The 27,200-nt window shown below is 40.6% G+C and overlaps 1 protein-coding gene across 2 annotated transcripts in view; it reads left to right on the top strand.

Moving 5' to 3' along the window:
• Nucleotides 1-27,200, top strand: part of WT1 (WT1 transcription factor) — a 98,578-nt gene that overhangs the window by 26,553 nt on the left and 44,825 nt on the right. For both annotated transcript variants that reach the window (XM_064512923.1, XM_064512922.1), the window contains 2 exons: nt 22,804-22,877; nt 26,428-26,497. In XM_064512923.1, the coding sequence (XP_064368993.1) occupies nt 22,863-22,877; nt 26,428-26,497 (85 nt within the window). In that variant the 5' untranslated portion in view covers nt 22,804-22,862. The remainder of the gene's footprint in view (nt 1-22,803; nt 22,878-26,427; nt 26,498-27,200) is intronic.

Genomic DNA, 27,200 nt, shown 5'->3' with positions numbered 1-27,200 from the left:
ATTGGACAGTATTTGTCATTAGTCTATGAAAGAAAGATTGTCAAAAAGAAGGCATGTCAACAAATTTTGCAACTCAGCTAGTTGTGTTTGAATGCCATATAAAACTAATTCCTTCTTCTCCCCTTGATGGCACGTTCAATGCTGGAATTTGTGAACTTTCTAAAAATGTGAAGTAGTAACAATGTGAAAGGTGAGAGGTAGATGTGAGCAGCAGCCTTATGAGGCAGTAGATGATGTGTTTTTGAATACTGGAATTAACACTGGAACTGGAAACTAGAGGAAGAAGAGAAAGATAGGCCCTTCAAGAATCATAGTCTTGTTGCTCTCCATATAACTGAAGACTTTCTGTCTGCTTTCTTTCATCTTCCCTACCTGTCCACATTATTCTCTGAATTTCAGGGATTTTTAAGGAGCAGGTTGGAGTAAGAAGTTGTTGTTAAAACCTACAACTTTGAACACATAGTCAAGTTAGAAAAACCCTCAGATCTGTTTGCATCCATTTTCTTTTCTCTCTCCACGTGCTATTGATGTGAAATAGTATTTGGTGGCAAACAAATAATCCAAATTCTGTCAGTCCAGAAAGGAAATGTGATAGAGATCATTCAGAGAAATTAAAGATCTGCTAATATGGCTGTCTACTCTGTACTTCTGAAAAGCTATACCTGAGCACATACAAAGAAATCAGCATGAAGACCATCTTTCTATAATTCCTCATTTCTGGGAATGCTGAGATTAAAAAAAAAAAAAAGCAAAAAAACTCAGAAATCTCTCTTGGGGGGCTATAACTGCCGTAAATGTGTGTCAGCCTGAATTTAGGAGGACCAAAGTATTACGGGGATGTGAGCTGACATTTTAGGTATATAGAAACATCCAGCCAGGGGGTTTTTTTGTTGTTGATTTTTTGCTGTTGTTGTATTCACTTGCCCAGTAAACCTGTACAATCATTTTATAGATGATAATGTAGTGGAAACTTACACAAAGCAAGGCATTTCAGCTTTCCAAAATAAGGAGATATGTTTATTTGCTTTTTAAAATCCATTTCTAAATGTCTGTAAAACAAAAAAGTCATTGCCCCAGAGTGTTCTGTGAGTCTCACAGAATGCTGTGTCTTTGCCTCTCTAGCTCTGATCTGTAGACCAAACACTTGTGTGCTAAGCACAATGAGCTTTCAGCAAATACTGGTCAAAAAACAAAGGGGGAAAACAGAAGGAAAAGAACTGTATTTTCAGAAAATTGTTTGTCTGACCTTGGTGGTAATTACTACTTCCAGAAGCAAAACATTTCATTCTTTGATTCTTGTCCTTCACCTTGGAGATTATTGTTGTTTGCACACATTAGCCTTTGTTAGTTCATTCATGTACACATGAGGTATAGCTCTTTTTCCTTACAATATCAAAATAATGCTGTTTCTTTTTAGCAGAGGAAGTGTAATTTTTTTGCATTCCCTGTAACCAGGGGTTTTGGTGACAAAGTAAAAAGTAACTTTATATTAAGTTGCATTTTTAAATCCAAAGTGTCTAATAAGATACATTATGCAGATATCATCAATAATCAGTGTTTTGTAAGTGTCAACGTTGCACATTCTCATGAAAAGGCTTCCATGACTTTTGCCATGGAAATTCTAACTTAGACTGGGTGGTTCCTCGAAGGCAGGAATTTATTAAGGTTTTTGGAGTGTAAAATTTAACAGGCACATCATAATTTATTTAACTGTTGTAAAAGAGATTCAACTTTGTGAATTCTAAGTGCTTAAATTCCTGAGTTCCCAAGATCACTGCTGATACCAGGTGTAATTAGTTAAGGCCAGAGCAAGGCATGAATAAGAGACCAGAATTTAGCCTTTTGACAGGGGAAGGGAATAACATGTAAAACATACCTACCCTGGCATGGCAACGTGAACAGTGTAATGAGCACATCCTCTAAAGCAGTATATGCATAGCTGTAATCTGTTAGTGGAAAACTCACCAAGGACTGAGAAACTGAACACTTCTCTGAATTAATGAGAGCAGTGGAGGAATTCACCCCATCATGAACCTCTCCCTGTTTACCCTTGCCACCCCAGAGACTCCCTCCATTTAAAGTACTCTGTGGCAAGCTCTCCTCTTGTCCGGGTTTTCTTGTGTTGGGGGAATAAATGTAGAATTCTGTTTATTTCTGAGTCTGCAGTGGATGATGGGGTCCTTTCCTTTTCTTTGTCTGAGGGTTTTTCTTTTATTTAAGGAAGGCCTTTGTTGCTCTATTAAAATTCTGGATGGTTTTCGGGATGAAGATGAACAAAGAATTGTTCCTACTGCACTAGAGGTGTTCTTTTCCCCCCGAGTATCTCAAAGACAGCGGACAAAATACAGCAATTCTCTCTGAAAAAACAAATGCTGACTCTCAGGAGTGCATGAAGTAGGCTCCATCAGGCAGGAGATGAGGAGTGCTAGCATGAGACTTGTACAAACAACCACACATACTTGCACCCATACTCTCTGTTTATCACCCCCTCATCTACCCACTCATATAACCCCAAAATTTTCTGCAAAACCTTTGTACATACCATTCATTCATCTGTACAGAGTGTAGTACTTCTGCAAAGGAGATTTGATTTTGTGAACTGTAAGTGCTTAAATTCATGCAAATTTAAACAAGAAAACTTTTTTTTTTTTACAGGGATGTAGCCTCACTCTGGCTACACAGTATTGCTCAACAAAGTAAAATTATTGAAAATAATGAGGGCTTTGCCTTCTTAAAGATACAGGATTTACTTTAGTGCTATATGTAAGTGCGGCTATCAGAAAAGATAAAGGGAAATCATTGCAACATCTTTTTTCTTTTACAAAGTACAATTAAGAGTCATGTTATTTGTAATTGTTTTAGACTGATATTTTTCAAAGCTGCTCAACTTTGGCCTTATATTTACCCCACAGCAGCATCTTCTCCTGAGAAACGCAGCTGAATCTCAGTATAGTGCTATGGCAGTGTAAAGTGATTAGAAAATCTCTGCAGCTGGTAGAAAAGGGAGCAGACACTCCCTAAAAATCTCCCTTCTGTGGTTTTATTAATGGACATGCTCAATAAATGACCTCATCACATAGTGCATATTGGGAGTGAGGGGATTTACTGGGAAATACAAGTGTTCCTGGTGGCCCATAGACAGTCTGGGGAGACAGCAATGATTTAAGCCTTTAGGATTCTTAAAATTGCACCAAGCGCTGTTCTGGGTGACAGAATAGCCCACAGTCAAGGAGTAGAAAAGTGACTTAAATATGCTATTCATATGAGCCCAGTCAGTAATGTGTTTTGGAGTTTTACAGGAGCAGAATTAGGCTAATACTAAATCCTGAGTCTGCTTGTCTTCACAGGGGGGTCTCAGCTGTGTCTGTAACCCCAGGGTAGGAACCAGGCCTTTTCTGTGTGAGTGTTACCTTCTTTCAGATCAGCTGGACTTGTCAGGGATACCTGAGTGAGAATTGCAAGGTGAGATACAGTTGTAGATAAAACAATACTATTATTCACATTTTTAATGAGCTGTCTGTGATACCTCATGGTAAATATGACAAAGAAAAAATAGTGACAAAGAGCTGTCATAGCCAATTCCCTGCAGTTTTGGCTTTCAAAACACTTGTATCGGTTTCTGGCAAAAAATGTGGGAGTGGTAGCAGCAGCGAGAGAGCAAGCGAGAGAAGTTAGCCTGGAGTATAGTTTCCTTTTTGCCAACAGCAAAGAAATTATAAAAACAAATTCTTGGCTGAAAACTTAAAAGGATAGGTTTGGAATGTTATCTTAAAGGACGTTACAATCTTGGAGCTTCCAGTCATACCCCAGATAAAGCACTTTGTTTATACATTACCCCATTTCAAGTACAATGGCTTCTATAGTAGAAGAGCTATAAGTATTCATCCCGGCTTTGGATGACATATGTTAACTTAATTACTCATTTGCTTTTTCTTTCTATAACCTGCGTTCTTATATGTAATGCACATGATCTATACTTTTGCAACAAGAAGTGCTAATTAAATTGTTCAAACAAATCGCTTGTTGTAGTTCTAGGATTTATTCCCTTTTCAGTGTAAATGCAGAGGAGCCCATGGAAAGCAGTAGAAATGTACAGGTTTTACATCAGTGTGATCTGGAGCAGAATCCGGAGAGAGTTTTTAGTAAAACCTTTTTTCCATCCACTTTGGACTTTGATTTTAGATTTTATCTTTGTGCTTTGTTTTAAAGAAAATCTGTCTTTTCAAGTTGTCAGGATTAAATTAATGTTACCATTTTTGTATTGATCTATCAATATATATAACATGAATATCTAAAGTGCAGCAATTCCAGAAATACGCATGCCTTCGTGACTGAGAGAGATCACAATTTGAATACTATTTAGCATTACCAGTAATTGAAAAAAATCACCACCTAACAGCAAGTGCTGAACATCTCTATTGTTGAAAACAAATCACAAAAGGCTGAATTTGGGGCTTATAGATTTAGATAATAAAAATTAAGGTACAATTCTGGCTTCCACTGAAGCTGATAGCAAAACTCCTGTTGACTCCATTAGCAGCAAGATTTCACCCTGCACAGCAAAGTGTGGGAGAGTTGACGAAAATCTGTAAATGTTTTTGAGTCTTGGTGCTAACTTTGGTTCTCCTTGGTACTAAGGGAATAATTTGATTTCTCCCTTAAATGAATGGCATTTTTGTTCCTCCTAATTGTGTTTGGTAGCTTGCTATTATTTGTGCCCAACACTGCCAAGAGACTGGAGAACAGAAGGGATGGTCTTTTTAGATGAGCTTGTATTGTTTTTGTGGGCACCACTTGGTGCTTCACACTCTTGCTTTAGCAGTAAAAGTGACTTGCGGTGACAGCTAGAGTAATTGCTGTGCATGGAATAAAACTGACTTTAACTTTATTTTTTCACTCCAGTTCTAAAATGTAAGTGGATTCTTGCAGATCTAAGCTGAAATACATAGATAAATTCTTGCTCTATGCAATAAAAATGGTTTATATGTTTTTCTGGTGCTTAGATGTGCAGAAGACACATGTAACCATTACTGAAAGGTAAAAAAGAGAATGGAACAGATTTAGAGGCAATAAATTTTATTTTTATATCCTATTCTCCTCATTGCTTGTTATTTTTTGAAGCTCTTCTAGTGATTTTTCCAGCTCCCTTGAAGTTAATGAGAGCAGGTTGAAGTCTCGAGAGACTTCTGTAGATGTTAGAAAAGATGAAGCAATCTTTTCCTCAAGAAGTGTCAGAGGTCTAATTTAAAAAAAATGTGTCTTGCTAAAGAGAATTAGGAGCCTTCTGCTGTTGCAGTAGGTAGTTACTTGCCCCAGTGGAGACAGAGCTTTAAGCAAATATCCGTAGAAAGATGGTCCTGTCACTGCTCACAGTTTCTGCCTGTTTCTGCATCTGAACATTGGTAGAAAATATCATGCAAAGTCATGGAGCCTACTAGATTTGTGCTGAATGCTACTGGGGAATGTAATCGGAAATTTTAATAATGATCAATTCATTTAAAAAAACAGCAAGCAAAATGTATTTTGAAGGTCAGATATAGAACAGGAGATCATAGGGCATCTTCCTGGGAATTGCCTTGTCTCACTGGTCGTTTTGGTTTTGTGTCATTGCGAACTGGCTACTAGAAAAGTTCTTGTTTGTTTTTTGGCTTTTTTCCACACTGCTATCTCAGAAGCTAATGGAAGGATCTCTTCTGAATGTAGCATGCTTAAGGAAAACAAAGATGCTAATTAGTTTTGTGCTGTTTGGCAGTAAGAAGGACTATCAAGAATCTTTTGCACCAGTTTAGTTAATAGTTACAGGTTTAGTTAAATCTCTAACAATCATGACTGGACAGCAGCTTGGGGTGGGTTTTCTTCAGAATTTCCCCAGCTTCACTTCACTCACACTGGCATCAGCAGAGGCAGATTTTGGCCAAAGGTGAGAGCATTAGAAAAGCCAACTCTTTGTGACTATTTGGAGAGTTGAAAAAAAGCCTACAGCATTGTAAGGACTCAAGGAGGCATTCTTTCTGATCATAGCTGATCTTAGTAAATCAGTATAAAGAACGACAAGAAACAACTGCACATGATCACTTCTATCACCTGACAAAAGAAAATTACCAGACTCTGTTATACCTGACTGTGATAGAAACGGAAGAGATTTGAGAAGGGGTCAGGTTGCATGTCAGCTATGCCCTGTATATTCAGGCTTGCATAGTCAGAAAAAGGAATGCCTGTTCCTAACAGTGGCCTAACTGTTTAATTTTTCTGCCCCATGATGCTGAATGTGATTAGAAGACTTTTAAAGAATGTCTATTTAATTTCCACTCTTTCCTACAAGGTAGTGCTGTTTTGTTGAAAAAGATCTAGTTGAGCCGTATATGTAGGGGTAGGGGGCAATGCTTTTGTACAGAATGTAGCAAAGCTTACAATCAACTTTAATGGAAAAACCCACATTCTTGCTGCCTGCTGGAATGCACAGCTGCATTCCCAGCAGAACTGGCCAGTCCAAAACCCTTCTGCTGTCTTGTCTTCTTTTGTTTGGCCTTGCGTTAGTTGACTGCTTTTTCTATTTATTTCCCTTTTATTTTGTTAATTTTGTTTGCAAGACCCTGTCATGTTTAACACAAAACGTATCATGAAACATGTATCATGTATCGTGGTGTCATGAGTATATGCACTGTTTCTTGGTCACAGGAAATGGTTCCTTTCTCTCAGGTACTTACTGGCAGCCAAAAAACACCCTTCTTCTATATGTTTAGATCCCTCAACAGAAATGGCAGGGGATAAGTGAAATACACGTTAGGTTCAGTATCCACAGCCTGCACAGTGCATGCTTGTATCTTGTATTCTGCTGACTTTGATATAAAGACTGTTTTCTTGGACCAACCCAGTAGCTTTGATTCCAGATTAAATTCTCAGCCCACTTGTTGAGTTTACAACTACCAGAACAGTCTTACTCTGAAAGGTGTGAGACAGTGGGTAGCTGGTGTTCATTGCATAATGTAGTGTTGAGGTTCACCTGTAACAGGGACAGGAGATCAGCAGGGTGTAGCAGACCAAAGTACAAGGAAACAAAATAATCGTAAAGGAGGATTTAGAGCATGACCAAATGCCACACAGTGACTAGAGGCTGCATCCAGCTGACGATGTCTGGCACAGAATAAGTACCCAAAATCCTGCGGGCCTTTCGGCTTTAGGATTGTACGCAGTGACTTTGCTAGCTAATGTTCAGACAGCTGTACTGTATGCACAAGTCAGTATTGTCAATAGAGCCATAGAATTTAGCTCTGTATCTGCTATCAGTGTTTCTTCCCCAAATGATTCATAAAACTGCAGTTAGGGTATGTTAAAATAGTTTATAGTAGTTGTCGTGTATTTGCCTTTAAGCAGATAAAAATTGTTATTCTTCCCGAATTAAAAGAACTGCAAGCAGAGAAAGAAATCTATATCCTCGTGCATTGCACAATCAGCCACAAAACTTTAGTTTTCAGTTTTACTGTTTAAGTTGCAGAGAAGCACATATTTATTTAAAATAGGGTAATTTTACAGATCTGTAAAACCTGTATTTTCTCTGATGTTCCTTTCCCCTCCCCCTATTTTAGTTAGGCAGTCAGAGAAAAAAACGTAAAATAAATCTTCAAATGCTGCAGAAGGCTGAGCACAGCTTTTACTACATACCTCTGCAATTAGAACTAATTTACTGCCCTGTGAGGTGGGGGGAAATGTGCAAGGTACTCCTTGGATAAATATACCTCAGTAAGAAAAGCATAGCTGCTCTGTAAATGTTATCTGCTTGTATTCAACAAGTATCAGGGTCATTCTTATGGCTACATACCGCAGAGCATTAATTAATGGGGCTGCAGCTGGTGGTACCACTTTGGCTGCTTCAGCCTTGCCTCTTATTCCATATTTCTCAGGTTTGTATGACCAGTCTTGGACCACATCCCATCATTTTTCCCCCCAAAGTACAAAAAGTACTTAAGTTTCTGCTGGAAAACTGCCAGGCTTTCATAAAAAGAACAGAACTGTTGTTTCTTTGCTATTTTTATCTTCTCTGCCAAAAAAGACACCATGTTGTATTGGCAGTTGTATATTTAAAATTGTCGTTTACGTTGAGCTTCTCAGACCAAATCTCAGCCTTTCTACAGCCAGTGGATATGCAGCATATTGTTGACTGTGTAGATCCATGGTAAATCCTGGGGGACTGGTTTAGTTTATGTAGATGGTTTCTCCACACAGAAGATCTGCATTTCTCAGTTTCCTAAATGTCAGAAGGCACACAAGTTTTAACAAGAGCTGGCAAGGCAGGTGAATATCTGTCCCCAACCATGAGGCCATGGGGGTGAAATTGCGATTAGATTTGGGCTGGTGGCAAAATTCCTTGACCTCAGTGGAACAGGGATCTCCTGGTCTGAAGGATGGTGGTGGGTACAGAACAGTTCTGTCCTCTCGCCGCTTGTGAGGGAGGCACCTCGCCATGAAAGCAAGGTCACTTCGTCCCCACTAGGTATCCCTCAGGAGTTTTGAAACCAAAGCATAGAGGAGTGAAGCTGCCCTCTCTGCTTTGAGTGACTTCAGACGGCACTTTCTCTTGATGTAAAGAAGCTTGAGTCTTAGGAGAAAAGGCGAAGCCAAAAGGGAACAAAACTCAGAGATAAACCAAAAACTCTTTCCTACCCTTATGTTACCTCTTAGCCTAGCCTGGTAGGGTTTCCTACCCTTAAGTTACCTTAAACAAGGTTGTCAATAAACAGGTTTACTGGAAAAAAAGATTAAGGAATATATGGAAATCAAAGTGCTCACCATTCACCATACGAGAACAAAATGTGCATTAAGTTCTAAGCATGGATACATGGGAAAGGGCCACTCAGAGTGCTACACGGTATGCTGGAGGATGGTGTTTCTCAAGCGTTTTTCTCTGGATATGACCTATGGAAATAATTCATGGTGTTTGTTCCCTGTTCTCTGAGTGCCTGCGACATGGAACAGGCTGCCAAATGCATTGATTATTCTAGTAGCCGACAAATACTCTAATTACCCTCTCTCTCAAATGCCCATCTCATGACCAAACGTGGCTACTACCATCACCGGCCCATGCACATGTGACATGGTTTACCATCTGGAGAAGGCTGTGGAGCTGGAGGTGGGACGGAGTGAATGGGAAGCAAAACCAATATGCAGATTATCTGACAGAGAGGAGCCGGTAGCACCCAGTGTCCCTACAAAAGGCTTTGTGGCTCCGCCTACAGGACTGCTGCAGAGGCTGCTCTTACACTAGTAATGCTTGAATGACATTAAGTCTCCTCCTTAAAAGTAGTTTTGTCATATACAGTTGTCATTACCAGTCATGATATCCAAGTGAAGTAGCATACCTCTGTATATCAGACCTGCACTTCAGAAAGGTGTATTTCCCAGGACTGAGAAATGAGAGAAAACAGTGGCCTGCAGCATTTTTTTACCCCGTTCTAGTAATTGTATATGTTCATACTGTTGCTGCTTGTGTCCCAGTTTGTGCCCTCATTTTGGGTGATTATAAAGCATTCATGCCATGTAAAGGCAAATACTGAATTTTTAAAAAGAAGGAATTCACTGACAAAAGCATTTAAAAATAAGATTGTAGGCAAACTACTAAACCTAAAAATACTTACTTTGCCATTACTTTTCATTTTGTTGAATTCTTATTTAAGATAATAATTCAGACTATAAGTGAGAGGTAAGATTTGATTGCCAAAATGCAGTCCTTTCCTGTAAGGACTCACTCTTGTGTTTAGCTTTGAATAACTGAATGATGTAACTGGTCCCTTTTGTAACTGCTTAGGCCTAAATTGAGATGTGTGGAAGTGCTTGCAAGACTTTTTGCAAATCTTTTATTATTGATGCAGATACGGTCTTCAGCTCCAAACTGCCTAGGAAGTATCTATATTTAGCTATTCAGTACCTCAATGATTTTATTCTACTTAAAAAGAAAACTGTATCATGCCTGTCCAAAAAATTGAAGAGAATCAAATTTTTTTTGCCAGGCATTCGCCAACAGCCTGTTCCTCATATGGTGATGATTTTAGAGACCATTTGGATTCCTTGAAACCGTTTATTTAAAATGTGTCATTGAGGCATCTTTTAACGTTCAGTGCTATGGATGTGGCTTCTTGATTCAAAAATTTAAACTTTGGCTCTGCCTGCCAGTCTGCACATGCAAATGGAGCAATGGCCTTGGCTGCAGTGAGTACTCAGACAGTTCCCAGGAGTTTTGACAGAGGTATGCCAGAAGCCGACTGCTCAGTTATGCTTCTGATAAGGAGATGCAAGATGCTGTCGCACTAGGAAGTGCACAAATCAACAATGAATGTGTGCCCTGGAGTGGATATTCCTGATATTTAAAATTCTGTTACTTGGCGTCTTAAAATTATGTTACTTAGTGTCATTTAAATATATATATATATATATTTTAATGTTTGAAAAACAAGGCAAACAATCATTGGAATAGAGAGAGAGGTGGTGGGAAGCTTCGTGAAAGATATCCTGTCACAGGAAACACAGTTTGCAGCAGAGTGCTGCATGGTGAGAAGTGTGGCTGCACTTGTTCTCCTCAGCTTTAAAGAAGCAGTCCCTTTTTTCTTTTCTAGGTTCTCTTGGCTCCTCAAAACACTTTCTTTTTTGCAGCTGTCAAAATAATGATGGTTTATTAAGGTCACTTTCATCACTCAGTTTCTATTGGAAAACGCTTTGTAGGAGAACATCTGCTTTATTTGTATAGTTAAAGATGAGCCAACTTGCATACTTAAAACAAGATTTCATCATCTTTGGTACATAAACCTAACAGAATATAGCTAGTGGTTCCTGTCTTTACTTCTGAATAGAGAATGAATTTTCTGGGAATTTACAATAACTTCTAGTGAACAACACATGACCTAGGGATTCTTTACAAAATGTAGTAGCTGTGAAGGGCAGCTTATGATGTCCTTAACAGGATTAACAAGAAGAAGGTTAACTTTAACTTCTTACATGCTGATTTAAGTATTTTACTGGGACCACAAAGTAAGGAAGCAGATCTTTCAGCTTTTGCTCACGTATTGAGCACACACTCTGGCAGGCATTTTTCACTCATCTGTTTCATGCCAGCTTCTGTTAACACAAAATTTGGTGCTCAGGATTGAGAGCTCTTCTGTCCTTCATGTAAAGCAGCTAATCCAGAATCCTGCACAACCTGCCTTCCCCATTCACAAGCGCTAAGAGAAATGATACTTGAGGGAGTTTGCAGGCTTGGTTCTTTAACTGAGCAGTGATTTATGGCTTTTGACTGAGGTCATTGCTTGGCAGATAATGATGACCATTTTGATGAATTAAGGACTCAGGCAACTTAAGGGCCCTTAGCATTTGTAACCAATCATAGTCTGGCTGGCAACGACCACAACAAAAAAAATCGATTCTTGTTTGGATATATTTTAAACTAGTTTGGCTTTGTTTTCTTCTTGGAGACCTACTGCTGCCGTTAGATACTCTTTGATTTGGTTCCAAGGATGGGTCAGAGTCACATTTTTCTTTGATAAACCTATTTTGGTTCCCTCATTGATGTATATTGCTGAAAGCTGCACGTTTCTTTTCAATTTGCTATTACATTACCACATCAAGGAAAACTGAGGGGCCAGTTCCCCAGAGCAGGGGGAGAGGGGTTTTGACGGTGTCACTGACAGCACATGCACCGCTTTCCTTTTCTGCTAGAGCTGTGCAGTCTGATTTACAACCCCTTAGATATCACCAGTTATACCTGCACAGTGTTTCAGAAATGTCTTTAATAAGGTTTTCTCTGCTGCAGAAACTGAAAGGGGAGTAGCAAGCTCTTACAGGAAATATTTCTGCCTAGGTGGACCTGCTGTTGTGAGAGATATGCTCTCCGCTCTGTACTATTGAGCAGTTTGTTGTACAGGTTTGTGAACTGTGGAACATCCCTCCTTCTGGAGGGTCTGTGCGACAGCTCCTCCCCACTCCCATAAAATACTCCTTTGTGAGAGCTGTTCTCTGTTTCAGCCATTGGTACCTCTTGCAGATGCCCTGAGTCCCTTCCTCTTAATAACGCTCCTTTATTTTGTCTCAATATTTTGTTTGGCTTATACAATATCTTGTAATACTTGCATTATTGCCTATTGCACTGTGAACTGCAGAATGTCCCCCTAAGGCAGGGGTGGGAGAGAGGCTCTGAATACAGCAACCTCCGTGAATACATTGTTCACATATTTAAAAAGTGAGCACAGTTATATGAACTGTAACGCTCTGCAAGGCTGATACTGATGTCAGTGACAGTATACTCTCTGTAATGCTACGCTGGCTTTGTTGTTAAACCCCTTGCTGTAAAATTGTGCTTTGAAAGTTGGGTCTTCTGTTTTGAAAGTTTCTCTCTGTACTGCATGGCTGGGAAGGAGATTTTTTTTGAAGCATAGTGTAGGCAGCTCAAACAAGAGCAGTAAGAGTTAATATTTCAGTACTTGTATAGATAGCAACTTTTCATCCATTATAATGAAATGTCATCTTTTGCAAAGGAAAGTCCCATTTTATTAAGGCAGTCTTGTTTTCAAGATGATGATTTTTTTTCTGTGGTATTCCACAATCCCAGGAATTTATTTAGAGGATATTGATATGCCTTGTGGGTTTTCATTTTCTCCATTACATTTTAAATTACTAAAATATAGGTTGAAAATAAATTCCCACACGAAGCAGGGTCCTCTCTCGTTATTACTTTTGTTACTGTTTTATTCTATGGCTGTGCCTTGGAGCCACAGTGCTGGAGCTCTTCCTCCCCAGTGGTAGGTGCTGTACAAATATAGAAGAAAGGTGGTCCTTGCTTCGAAAGGAGAGAAAATATTTCTGTGGAGTGCAGAGGGAAATAGATACCAGGAAGGCTGCTCTTTTGCCCAGTCTTTCCTAGGAAGATCCTCTAGCCCAGAATTGTGCATGCAGCGCTCCTGAGCTAAAAACCATGCTGAGAACCTCAGCACATGCTTTAAGCAAAGGAAGATCACACCCTCCATTTTACAGGTGGAGGTAGGGACTGAGCTCTGCAACAGGTCACCAGAAGAACTGGGACTAGGACCTACTGCCTTGTAACCCAGTCACCTCTGCTCTGCCCACAAAAGGGTGGGACTGAAATGAAAGTTCTTCGGACTGCCAGAAATTTCAGCAGACTCCAGAGATCTCCAAACCTAAACTGTCTCCAACGCCTTCTCATGAGTCCAGAGCCTCACCTCTTCCCCTCTGTGCAGCTGCCAGACCTCTAGCTTCCTTTCAATGACAGCTTCGCAAGTGCAGCTGTGTATTTTCAGCAAGTAGCACAAGGAAAATTTGGAGGTGGAATATGACTGAATTTTTAAAACCCACAGGAAAGTTTCTGGTTTTAACATATTAGTCACTGAAGTTCAATCAAAGCTTAATTTCTAAAGATGTTACCTGATGCTACCACAGGTGATCCAGAGAGCTGCAGGAGGATGGTCTTTGCTGTGGATTGCACTAGTCCAAGCACTGAATGCAGGAACTCTCAGTTTACATCCTACTTTTAGCCTGTGGGAAAACTGAGGCAGTTAAGGTCAGTGATGGATGCCTGGAAGGGTTTGTGTCAGAGCCAGGTTAGATATCAGCAACCTCTGGTTGCAGATGCTGTGCAGAGACCCATGGCAGCATTCCTCTTTGTGAAACACAGCAAAAATCTGCCTCTCTGTCATCTGCCAAAGGTAAACATTAAATGCAGTTTTATGATTGAGTTATGACACATGCAAACCTTTTTTAGAGAAAATAATGTTCCAAATTAACGTGCACTTGCCTTGCAATCCCCCCTTTTCTTTTGCTTGTATGCAGCACTAAGTGCTGCTGAATAGGGGCAGGTCCGCCACTGAAGTGTGCACCTGTGTAATCCTGCTCGCTTTCTAAGCAAGCGATTCTTTAACTTGTTTTGGGCATTCTTACAGCTGGTGTCTCTCTTTGGATCTGTTTTGGAAGTGTGTGAAGTCAGCGGTGCATTGTATGAGACTGATATGCTCCAGATTTATTTGATGGCTGTAGCACTATTTAACCCTTTCAGGGTGCTTGACTGGACAATGGGTAATCCAAGAAAATAAATGCCTGCTGAACGGAGCCAACAGAAACTTGTCTGGGCTTTCTTGGGCATAGAGCTCTCAGAGATACAAGTGCTAGCTCTGTCAAGGTCCTGTCCAGAAGAAAAGCCAGCACTGGGGATGGGAGAAAATTCCATCCAGCTTTGACTCACCGAAACAGCAGCTGTGGATCCTCTGATGTGAAAACTCACCTCCTTCCCCATCCACCACCTTATATTTAATCTTTCTCCTTCCACAAGCCTTTAGGTGGTGCCTGGTGAACATAAGAGGTACAGTATCTGATATGCCCTGAACTGGAGAATACAGCAGTACAGAGTGCAGCCCTCTCTCACAGCCTTCTTACATTCCCTCCCAAACCTTTTTGTTCCCCTCCGCTCTCCTGAATCAACTCTGCTGTCTCTTCTGCAATTAATTTTGCCCCTGCTGGGAAATACTGAGGCCTGCTCTGCCAGTGAGTTTGCCCTCCTTTCTGTCCTTTCTGGCTGCTACCTTTTAGCTTTACTCTTACCTCTGCAGAATGCTGCAACTTGAATGATGAAATCACCTACTTAAAACCTTTCTATGGTCAAATCCTGCTGCCTCTGTTCCTACAAAGGTGCCATATGTTACATCTGAACAAGAGGATCAGATACTTTTCCTGTCTGCAGTGTGCTTTGGCCACTTCTGCTCAAGGTGAGACCTGGTACACTGACCAGCCCCTTTTTTTCTCTTCTGCCCCCCATGACTTGGTTGTAATGAAGAAGAAACACAGGTGTGGGGGCCCAATAGAAGCCGCTTGAATAGCTCAGGGTCAGGTCCTCAGGGCAAGCTGTTGTTGGTACTTGCAGTCAGTTTAGACACAGCTACTGGGGTATAGACTTTTTTCTGTCAAGATGATTTAGCCCAAAGGCTACTAGTCCCACCCCCTTAGCTAGCAAGTCACTGAAGGGGGGAGCCCCAAATGACCCTTCCCATGGAACTTGCTCTTCAGGAATCTCAGCTAATAGTGGGAGCAAGCCATTACCCTTGGAGGAGTTAGATCTGCTATTGAACAAAACTGGAACCAAGAGAGGCCTTCCCAGGGTTTGTCCCAGTTACTTAGGGGATGGTTTTGTTAGAAATAACAATTGAAGTTTTAAATGACAGCTACTGATCTGATAGACACTAGAATTCGTTCCTTTGACAATAAGTCTGCTTCTGCCCTCGTGAAGCCCCCTGCTACGTTGGTTCTCTGCTCTGCCCAGAGTGAGACTGAAGTTGTTTTAGGATGTCACTGCCTGTTTGATGACATTCAGGAATGCAGGATGTCGTGACAACAGAGCTGGTGTCACAGGCCTTGTCACATGGGAAAAACTGAAAACTGAGAATGAGAAGAGTGGATATTTTGGTAAGACTGCATATATTCTAGAGTGACCTGAGCACTTTTATATCATCTAGTCAGTTTTTGACAGAGCAAGGAATTGATATATAGCTCACAACTATGTCTGTCTGGAGTGGTTTCTGTAAGCTTGGCTTTTTTTTGGCCTCCTTTTGTATATGTCACAGGACAACTTTTTATGGGGTCCTTTATAGGAAATGAAAGAGAATCGGTTTACATCCTGCTTAGAAAAAATGGTATCAAACAACTTCTTCAAAGTTCAGCACACTTCCCTAAGCACAAGTAAAAGCCTAAATGGTTAAGTCAATCCCAGCTAATTCAACATTTAGTAAACTCTGTCCTTACTCACACGTTCTACTGTTCCCAAGCAGAATAAAGGATTGGTTTATAGGTGACAGTGGTGCAGATGAAAAGAAGCAGAAAATATCCCCTTTGGAAGGATACAAGCACTTCTCTGGAGCATTTAGAACAACCTGAGGTTGTTGCACCTCTAGATCACTGTCATTATGCGTCTTTTCCTTCCCCCATCAATGTAAAGATCAGCTTGCTGAGGATACATCAGACCTTCTCCCTGTGCAAACTTAAGTGATGAAAGCAGGATCTGAAATGCCAGCAATCAGAGGTTTTGCAAGATCCGTATCAACTGAGCTGTGCAACTAACTCCTTTTATTAGTGTCTTGGCTGAACTGAAAAATTGAGAAACAAATTGTTATATGACAGTGGAATTAATGAATCCTGACTTCCTGGATTTGAATCCTTGTCTCTGAGCTCTTTGCCCACCCCTCTAACCCCTGCTCCCTACACATCCCCTGTGAGCCCTCCCCTCCCCGTTCCTTCACTTCCCTTACTTCTCCCCAGATAGCAGCTGGGCAGTGGTAGCATGTACTGTAGTTAGTTCTGAGTTGTGATTCACCAAGGAGGAGCCAAACAGTCTAAAAAATCTGCAGTGCACCCTGCAGCCCTCCTTTCATTCGGGGCTCTATTTCAGGACCCCTTGTTTCTACTGAGCTGCCAGTTTTCCTGAGGCTTGTGTGCACATAGCATTGCTGGGAATTTCACATCTCTACAGAAATGGCTGAAACAGGTCTAGGGTTCAGAAGTTGTAAGAGAGACAGATGGATTGGCAGTGTAATTACATAAGCCTTGTTTCCTGCCTACAGATGAACCTGCCTACAAATGCTTTGCTTGAACCAAGATGAAATATTTTTGTTTTGTTTTCAAAGACTTGTTAACTGCTTGGATTAAACTAAACAAATATGTGTATGAAATGACACTTAAAAATTTTAGCATCTTTCTGACCATTTATACATACTTGGTTTTAAAAAATAACTGTATTTATTTCTTTACATATTTTACAAGCAAAGCTTGGCACACAGTTTATGTTGGTTTCATGGGACTTTTGCTACCATGATATCTATCTTTGATATTCCTGTTCTTTCCCTCTATATTTGGTACATAGCCCAAATGTGGCTGTCTTTGTGGGAGAACTGCATGGTATCTTTGAGACTTTTGTTGACTTCTTAAAAGGTTGCAGTATCAGTCCAAAAGAGTTTCTCTCCTCACCTTAACGTGGTTTCAGGTGTTCAGGTCTTAAGCAGCTTTACTTACTACAGAAGATCACAACTCCTAAAAATGGCTAAGTACACCTTGGCCATTAATAAACAATAGCCTTTTGAAGTGACAAGTCTTAGTTTACTATTTCCTTGAACAGAGATCATGCTTCTGTTTGTGCTTGTTAGTTGACAGATAGAAATAAATACCAGGCTGGAGTCTTCTGGAATGTATTGTCATGACATATTTAATGATAAAGGTATTTCATTTTCCTCTTTGTGAGAATAGCAGCCAATTAACATTAATAGGATGTCCATGCTTGTCAAAAAAAAAAAAAAAAAAGGACAAGGTTCTTAAATTCATAAATACTTCGTTCACTCTATCCAGTTTCTCTGAAATTCATCTCCCTTTTCTTAGCTTATTCTACAATTATGACTAGTGGTTTGTAATGTACTGCAGCTGACTATGTGATCCCAGTGTTTGCAGAAACAACATGATCTTTTTTTTTTTCCTGGCCAATGGGCTTACTGCTACTGCAACGTTATATAGAAAACACAGTAATAAACACATAACTACTGGAGGCCATGAATACTATCCTCTGTCTAGGGTTAGAATAAGGAAGTTGCATCATCTATAGAAATGATGAACCTTGCAGAAGCAGTCAGTAACTCTAAGAAGAATTGTGTGGAATTCCAGGTCCTCATTTCGTAGTGCCAGCTGTTGAGCTAAGCTGTTAAGATTTTCTTGTAAGCAGTTTTCATCTGCTGTTATTCTTAATTTTTACTGCTGAAGCATTTAGGAACCCGGGTGACAGATTGATACCAGACTGTTCTAAGCATTGTGTAAACACAGCACAGAAACAAGGTTCCTGCTCTTGAGGATTATGGATTCCCATAAAATGGTAAATCAGTGCTTTGAAAATATCAGTAATGACATTATCAACTATTAATCTGTTCAGTAAATTATATGTCTTCTCATTTGTCTTCATTTCCAGATCTCATTGAGAAATATTTTCCTTGTGCATACACCTATTAATTTTTGTCCTCCTTCTGTATTTCATTTAATGCATTGTGTGAAATATATTAGAAGAATCTATACTGCCACTGAACTCTGTGTGAGCACTCCATGCCAAAAATAAGCTTTAGTGCGTTAAGCTTTGCAATATCAGAGTGTACAGATGATTTTTAAGGCAGAAAAGCGATGCTCGCGAAATCTAATGGAAAATATAAATGTCTTGAAACATGGGAGAGAGTGAGAAGGAGGAAGGTTGGTAGATTATAGTGTCTTCTATTATTGCTATATTCAAAACCAGCCTTGATGGTATTATATGGGTCATTATCACACTGCTGGCTGCTTGGTGTCTCTGGTAAATTGAGTTCACAGGGTAATTCCTGTTCACAGGAATAGCCAAACTTGATGCTAATTGCCAACTTTGTTGCCATGGTTATGCAGAACAAACATCTCTCTTGCCCCCTGGGCAGGAATCAGGCATAACACAAAGGTAGCTAATTTACTACTCTGAATAGAAGTAGGTTGAATAGAAAGCTTTAGTCAGCAAGGATACTGTAAAGAGAAGTGATGTTACATCTTCCAGTCTGTTAAAGCAGATGCACAGTTATGTCCATACTTTCTCTATCATAAATATCAAGCTTATTTGAGCTTTCTGTTCAGAAATTTAGAAAGGAGAGGCAAGGTTGGGTGGCCATGGCAAATGAGAAGAATCATTTCTAGGCACCCTCTGTCTACCTTTGTGAATGCATAGAAGGTGTTTGTTCTGGGAAAATGTGTAGCATGTTCATCCACCTGCTCAATTCCACCAGTACTTCCAGCGGTGGTGAACTCCCATAATGAAAACACCAGTGAGCGTTTTAGTGTGCTGTGATCTAACTCAGCTGAGAAATAGCTGAACACGTGTGTCTCTTTGTTGCCACAGTCCTGAGAACAGTGAATGGAGCTGTGATACGAAGCAGTGCTGTCTCTAGTTTGGCCATCAGGACAGTTAAAATTGAAGGGCATACCACAGAGATGGGAGGATAGAGCTGCTTCTGCTAAAGGAAGGAGTGTGGGAGGGCGAAGAAACACCAGAGCTCATGTGCAAAACCGGGGCAGCTGAGGAGAGGCTAGTGAGCTGCTTGGTGAGCTGATGGAAGGGGCAGAGGACCACTGTCCTTCAGGGAGGTTGTCCCCTTCTCCCAGCCATGGCTGCTGTCCCTATTTCCCCAATTCCTCCACTGGCTGCAAGAGAAAGTCTGGTAGAGGCAAAGGAACTGTGCTTATTTCGATGTTTTGTGCAGACGTGCTCCTTGGCAACATCCTATTTGGCCAGTGCTCCTAGAGGAAGTGCTGTGGAACACTTCATTGAAGTTGTGGAACAACTTCATTGTTGTGAGCACATCAAAAAGTTGTACCCACAGTTCACAAGTGCAAAACTGATTCTAGCAGCTGGCAGCAGTGCGTGTTCTGTCTGCACACTGCACGGAAATATATTCTTAATGAACTTCTTCAGTTATAAAGGCCATTTAAATGACATATGACTTTCAAAACAAAGTATTCTACGGGGCATATATATCTCTCCCCACTCCTATGTTTACTTTTCCTACTTTGGCATCTGACATTAATGTCTGTCATTGAACATCTCAACCTTTGTGTCTTTCTCATGGGAGACACAGATCAGAGTGTTTAAGCTTTGTAATTTGGTATTGCTGGCATTTTTTGTTCCCCACAAATGTTTTCTGTGATACTAATGATGTTTAGCAAGTTTTGGAGGAAAAATCATTAGGGACAGAATCCAAAATAGCCTTGGTGATCCAAATTGCTCTCTGAATGAACTCTGGGAAGTTTAAATTAAGATACAGCATCCAGCCTTTTCATTTGTGCTAGAAGTGAGGCTATCTGCAGATACTGTTTGAAAGAAAGAAAATGTGAAATACTTCAGACAAAAGTTTTTAGATGTGTTCAGAGAAGGAATGACTATTGATCAAAAATACATTCTATGTGTTCCCAGTTTATGAAGGCATATTTATTTCCAAGATCTAAACTGCTGTCTTTTTATTTTTACAGTCTTTGTTTGAACTGAGATCCACATTCATTGTTACTGAGGTTTAATAATCTGAGGGTCACTTGAAGGGCTTTTGTTTGAGAGACCTTTCAAGCCAAGCCAAGGCAGCAGTTCAGAGAACGTTTCTTGTTTGTAGACAAAAATATATTAAAACAACCAAGGGAGCTATTACTCTTCCACATAATTATTTTTAATGTCTCATTGGACATGTATGAAATGCCTTTCAGTTCCTGTGGGAGAATTACTTTGTGTTTTGTTTTTACATTTTGCAGCGTGGCTTTTGTTAAATTTCTATGCAACTTTTCTATTGAGCAACCTTCACCCCGAAAGACTTTATAAACATGAACAGTATCTCTAGGAATATGCTTCCGATATAGCCCACATAGCACTTCAAGATTTGTCAGTGGTCATAGGGCCCGATACCTTCCATGCTTTATGCTACCTATTTTTTCTGGCCATTTTCAAGAAGGAACATGGCCCTGGTTTCCAGTGGGGAAAGTGAGAGAACAGTTGTGAGTCCAGGACTGCATGAGGTGAAGCAGAGCCATGTGCTGCACCAGCCCCTGTTAAAGGCAGGGGAGAGGGGAGAAGGGCTAGGACTCCTTTCACTCCCTTTCCCTGGTGAATGCATGCCAGGTAATCAAAGCAGCTTGGTGTCTTTGGCATGAAAATGATCTGCAAATGTGTTGCCTCTCCTAGCTCCTTCCAGTTACCTAGCAAAGACTGAAAGGGGATGTGTCCTTGTCTTTTATAACAAGAGCAAATTCCAGGAGAGGAGAACAAGCACAGAAATCAAAGCGAGGGAGAGGGAAAGAGTATCATTAAAGAAAGACAGAAATCATCTTGTAATAATGTACTTCTAACACAGGTATTTGAGCTTGGCTTAGGACAGGCACATTATGTACTGCTTCTGCTGTGCGGAGGTGCAAGCTCAGCAAGTAGGCAAGTGCTTCTTTCAGACATTTCCCTCCTATTGTGTGCTCGTGATCTTTTAAATCTGCCAGTCACCTGAGCTGCTGTTTCCATTTTGAAAGATGCCCATATATGTCTTGCTCAGGTAGTGAGAGGTCCCTCAGGTCCAATAGCAGCTGTATTAACTCCATTGCCATCACCTTTCTCCCAGGTGTGGTGAAAGTTTCACTGACCCCACATGGACTGTGTTGTTAATATGCTTCTAGCACAAACTTTGGCCAAGGGCCCAGGAAGCGACAGGGCTAACTCTAAACCTGAAACCTGCCATGCGTTAAAAAAAGAAATAACTGCTCATCTGTGTGTTTTGTGCGTAGGTCATTTAGTGCACTGTATGACATGAGCATGACATGAGCATGCCTGCTTTCTTTGCTCAGGACTGGTGTGCTCTTCTGAAGTTCCCATGACTTCACCTCTCTCCTCTGCTATAAAATGAAAATCAAATTCTGAGTTCAGGGAGTGATAATGTAGCTCTGTTTCAGTTTTGGCACCTTATGCAAACATACACCATTATCAGTATCTAGTCATAAAGCTGATAAAGTTTCGTAAAAATGGAAGAGTATATTAAAGGTATCTAGATAGATGTTTTCCCTAACTGGATGTAAACCCAGTTTCAAATATGTAGTGCTCCTAAGTTTTGAAGGGATTAATTACCATGTTCACCATTTTCACATTACCAAACTTGAAGTCTGTCAGCTCTGAGCTTATGAATTGTAAGTGATGTAGGTGAAGTATAATTTGTAATGTGGTCTGGTTTGTGGAATTCCCTTGTCTTATTCATGGAAAGGAACCACACATTTCTAGCAGTGAAAGGCTGTGGAAGTTGTTTCTTTGAAGTAGGGGATGATGAGAGAAGCAAACTACTGTAACTGTGTAATGCAGTGATCCATCTCTATGTTCTAGTGTTTTAAGCATGAGTTACTCAAAAATAAGTGATATAATTGGGCAAGTTAGTTGTCTTTACGTGAAATTCTCTGTCTTGAGACAATAATTTACCTGTATCTCAAGAATATATTGTAAGATAATATGTACTTACTCAGTATCTTCCTAATGTCACAGTGGCATAATGCTTGTGAAGTATTTTGCACATAAGAATCACTGCAAATGATGTGTATTTCATGACACATTCCTTGAGACAAGAGCAACAAAATAGACCAGGGAAATTTTTGCGGAAACCATTACTTGAGGGCTTCCTGTAAAGTTGATCTTGCAGTGTCATCCAAAGTACCCTATCCTGATGTAACAATCATATGGCTTTGGATTCTCACTCAGTTGCTCAAGGTGATTTAGTCATTGGTTTGTGTGTCCTTACATATAGAGACTGCCAAATGTAATTATTTGCAAAATATTTAGTTCAGCGCTAAGTTCTTCTGTTTTGGAGAGATGCTGTTGGAGGGAGCTTAGAGGAGGATAGCAGAAAAAATGAAAAGGACTAAGTACATGCAGCCTGAAACACTGAGATAAAAGGACATAATAGTCTATATGTAACTGCAACATGTAAGCATGAGAGAGGGAGAAGAATTATGTCCAGTTTGGCAGGAGGATGTAATGAGTAATAGATGGAATGATGAAGGGGAAATAAAGTTGGCTGGATGAAGAAAAGCTTCCTGACTGCGAGATCTTGTTTGATTACTGAAGTTTCCCGGGGGACTTCTGTGATTTGGGAAAAGTTATACAAGACTGTTCAAAGCCCAGCAGCGCTGCACAAAGCATAGTTCTCTAGTCACCTAATGACTTGGCATCCAGGACTGGATAGTGCTTCCCATCTTTTAAATGTGTTTCAGGTTCTTTGGATTCCTTGCATTTGCTGGGCAGCTCTGATCCCTTGTGTGCTGGCTGGACTATGGCTTCTCTTTTGGTTAGTATTACTAAATAGTATTACAGCTCATGAAGAAAACCTGCCTCTGAGTGTATGTAATGTGTGTACAGGCCTGATCCTGTTCCTTTGATGCTGAGTGCAGGTAACTGCAAGGGCAGCGGGGAAGTTAGATGCAGCTATCCAAAGGGACACGATCTCTGGAGATGCGTTAGGTGGCAATTGTCAATGCCTTTGTGTATATGCTCATAAATCTGGGCCCAAACCTCTACAATATCTGTATGAATATTACTGAGAGATGGTGTTGGAGTGGAGCATATTGCAGGTGTAAAGTGTTCTGAAAACTTCATTTGGTTGGACAGTTCGTTATGCTTAAACAGTGACTAATAAAATAAGGAAAATTACCACAGTTATTCAAGAACTTTTAGTCTCTGATAAAGCATAGGTAGCTGTTAGAGAGTGTTTGGGTTATCCATACATAGAATTATTTTATTACAGATCTGGTGGTTAGCTAAAGCTGACTGCAGTAGTTCCACTGAGGGAAGCTTATCTGATGAATAATTAAGCATGTTCTTTAGCTATTATTCAACCAATTTGCTGAACTTGTTTTGACTTCTGCCCAGAGCTTTTTGGAGTAAATTGATGACCGAGAGTCCATTTGGATTTGAACAGCTAGGGGAGATGCCTGTAAAAAACAAGAAACCCAGAGGTAGTGACGTTTACAAGGCTTTTACAAACTGGGAAGCTCCATTCGGGGTGCTAGGGAAACAGGCTGATGGGATCTTCTCTGACTGGCCTTCCACTGCGTGCCTTGCGTTCTAGCAGCTGTTCAAAGTGGTAGAACCCATCCCCTCAAATGCAGATACGGATTGCAAAGGATGATGCCGCTTAGAATGAAACAATGAGATAAATATTGCTAAGAACTCATTTTTGAAACTGTTCAGAATCCAACATCTGCTCTGCTCCCAAGAGCTAACTGGTTGGAAATGTGGAAGCCCTGAATTTTGAAACAAATCACACAGAAATGTGAGTTTCTTTATGTAAGTTAATACACTAATAAATCAAAATATCTGCTTATAAGGATACTCCTTATTTGAATTATCTTCTAATTTGAATTTAATACATATTATCTCATGGGGGCATGATTAGTTCTGTATCAATAGGTAAATAACTTGTACATCCTGAGATATATCTAATTTCTACCAAAGGAAAAAATAAATAAATCATTTAGATCTGGAACACTGATCACAATGGAAGTTTCATTTGCAAAGGATTTATGGAGACTTGAAGTCAGTATTATGTTTTGAATAAATGCACCATTGACCAGTATCAGATTTCCATAGGCTTTATCTTGTTTTTTCTAAGCAACTGCTCATAAACTTTTTTAATATCTTGATTAGCATGATCGTGCTACTTGCAAATCTGTTCATAGAGCTATTAATCTATGATATTGCAGTCTAAAGAAAGGAGTCACACTTCTTTAGTTGTTCCTTTCATTGTTTCATTGAAAAACATAAATAACAAGTTGACAGGGCTTCTTTGTCCTGTGCTTTGCATCTTGCTTTTCAACTAAGAAGTTAAGTATTTCAAAAGAGGTTTGTTAAGACACCACAAAAGTAGGTCTTAGTTCCGATCTGCAGCTCATTGAACTCTGTGATGTATTAGGAAGGAAAGGAAAGAAAGGAAGGAAGGAGAGACAAATAAATGATAGGTTTGATCAGTTTAAGAATCTGTTAATCAATGCCTACAGCAAACTCTTAGTGCTTTTAATTCCTGTGTTATAACAGTACTCAGGTGAACAGCAGAACCAAACAGCATAAAATCTGAAGGGAAAAGAATCCTCTGGGTGTCACCAGGAACAAATTTGGCTTCTAAGCCAAATTCTGTTGAATTCACGTTTAGTATGTGGACCCTTCTCCTCTCCTCCTCCTCTAACTGTCCCAGCAGAGCTCAGTCTCAGCCTGAGCTTTGCAAGACAACTCCATTGGACCTAGCGGGGTCAGCAGCGCCCACTGCTAGACAGTGACAGTCACAAATGTGAAGAAAAAAGCTGAGTCCTGCAGTGACACACTGAGGAGAACCATGCAAGCACCCTCGAGGCCCGGCTAGGCTGCACTCGGTTCTGTGGAGGGCACCATGACTGCTCTCACTGCTTGCAGCAGATCTCTCTTGAATTGAGGCACTGAAGCCATGGAGTTTTACAGTCGGCTCTTCACCCTCACAGCTTGTCCAGATGCCACATGCAGCAAGGGAGGGACTGGCTGTAAAGCTTTGATGGAGAAAAATATATATATAGTGAGTGGGAAACCTCAGAATAAAGGACTGGGGAAATTTCTGTTTCGGTGGAGCTACATTTTTGCTGCCAACTGCTTCCAGCCAAGTAGATGAAAAAAATGAACTTACTGGCCTTTGTTTTTTTGCTGCAATCCACGTATATCAGTACATATAGTCCAGAGAGAGAAGAGGAGACATGCACTTTCATGTATGAATGATCGAATAAAGAACTGGTTATGCTTCGTTCCTACTGAAGCTGAAGGACTGTGCCTTGGGGCCGAGGGCAGGGAAATTTTCTCCCCGAGTGGTGAAGTAACAGCTGGATTATTTATTTTGTGCTGATGGTGCTGGGACGGGGGACTGGCATGTTGCAATAGCTCTCCAGCTTCAGCACTTCCACTCCTTCACAGGTAACATTACTGGCACTGAGCAGTGCTCTGTAATGCAACAAGCAACCGAGTGTCTTTGCTTACCCAAGGCCTCAAAGCACTTCACAAATACTGCTAGAGTTCTCCAGTGTTCTGGCAAAATTATTGTCACTTTTCCAGTTTTACCATGGAGTATGCAGAAGGCGTTGGATAGAAACCCAGGAGTTTTGGTTCCTCACCTGTTTTAGGCACTAGACACATTGCCTTTATGCACTTGTGTTTTGTGGTCACTGAATGTCTGTATGCAAATAGCAAAGAGGATACGCTTAATTTTCCCTTCTGCATGGTGGGAGCCGTTAGTCCCTGGTGGCCTAAGGTCATAAAGCATTGATTTCAGTGGGACTACTCTTGCCCTAAAGCACCTTTAGTCAGGTGCTTACATGCATGAGTTCCTCTGAAGTGTGTAGGATTAGAACAAAATTCTATGAAAACGGTTTCAGATGCTCAGCTGAAGTAAGCTAGAGTAGCCCTGGTGGAGCCCCACTAATTTCCCACTGAGGAGGACTGGTCAAGAGAGTATCTTTGCCCAGAGTTATTGCAAAAAGGGCTTTTCAAGAATAACGTGAGATTTGGACTTCCCTTGCATTGTTAAAATGTGTTTGTTCAAGAATGAAGTTGAAACGTAAAGGCACACATGGTTAGTGTTTAGGAAGACATGTTCATGTCAAGTCCACTGGAGAAATGGTTGGAGAACAATTCACAATCTGTAACTGCTTTGCAGTATCCTAATGTTAGAGCTGAAGCTATTTGGGGTGTGAGTTACAAACAGTCTTCACTTAGTTATCAGAGGTATCTCAGGTACTTCAGTGTGTGGTGTGGTGGGGCAGAGTGGGTTTAACTGGATCTTTCCTACCACTTCTGAATGTGTAAGCATTTGTTTTACATTTCAGATATGTACCCGGGTTCAAAGACAGTATTCCAGGTGGCTCAAAGAATTCTTAGAGTTTGTGCTCATGACAGGTATGTCACTGATTTTTCATCTGAATTACTATATTTATAGTTCAGTAAGCCTTTATAGTTGGATCTACATTCTGTAACTAGGGATAAGTTAACTCCTTGGCTTTCAGTTACCATATACCCATTTATAATCTACTCCATTTTAGATTATTTTTGTTTTTCCTCTCCCAAAATAATGATTTTATTATTTTTAAGACCAATAGAGATAATGCCAAGAACTAAGCTGCAGTATAGTACCTAAGGCCTTTTTAAATTTTATATGTAAGTACCAAATAGCTATACACATTCTATGTAATAGTTTTAGCTGCTCTGTAAGTATATCCCACTGTACATCTGGCACTTTTAAAATGTCACATATTGCAGATCTGAAAGATGCTGCTGATACCTAGTTTTATATGAACTTCTATTTGCCAGAACCCTGGCGAGGGCAGGATACACAGGGATATTTTATGGTCCTATACAGCTCCACGATTTACACTGAGTTTCGTTTTAGCAGTATGCCAATAAATTTAGCAGAGCCCCTGCAGTACCTACTACTTCGTTTTAGCCTCACCTCGCCCCCTTCCTGGCCTGAACCAGACCAGCGAGCACGGGAGGAGGCGCCGCGGAGGCCGGGCAGCGCTCGCCGCCCGCCTGCCACTGCGCTGCCTTCCCGGCCGGGCACCGGCACCGGCACCGGCACCGGCTGGGCGAGGCGGCCGGTGGC

Source organism: Dromaius novaehollandiae, chromosome 5 (genome assembly GCF_036370855.1).
Source record: "Dromaius novaehollandiae isolate bDroNov1 chromosome 5, bDroNov1.hap1, whole genome shotgun sequence".
Classification (NCBI taxonomy): Eukaryota; Metazoa; Chordata; class Aves; order Casuariiformes; family Dromaiidae; genus Dromaius; species Dromaius novaehollandiae.
The sequence above is the reverse complement of the archived record's forward strand: the minus strand, read 5'-3'. Positions and strand labels throughout refer to the sequence as shown.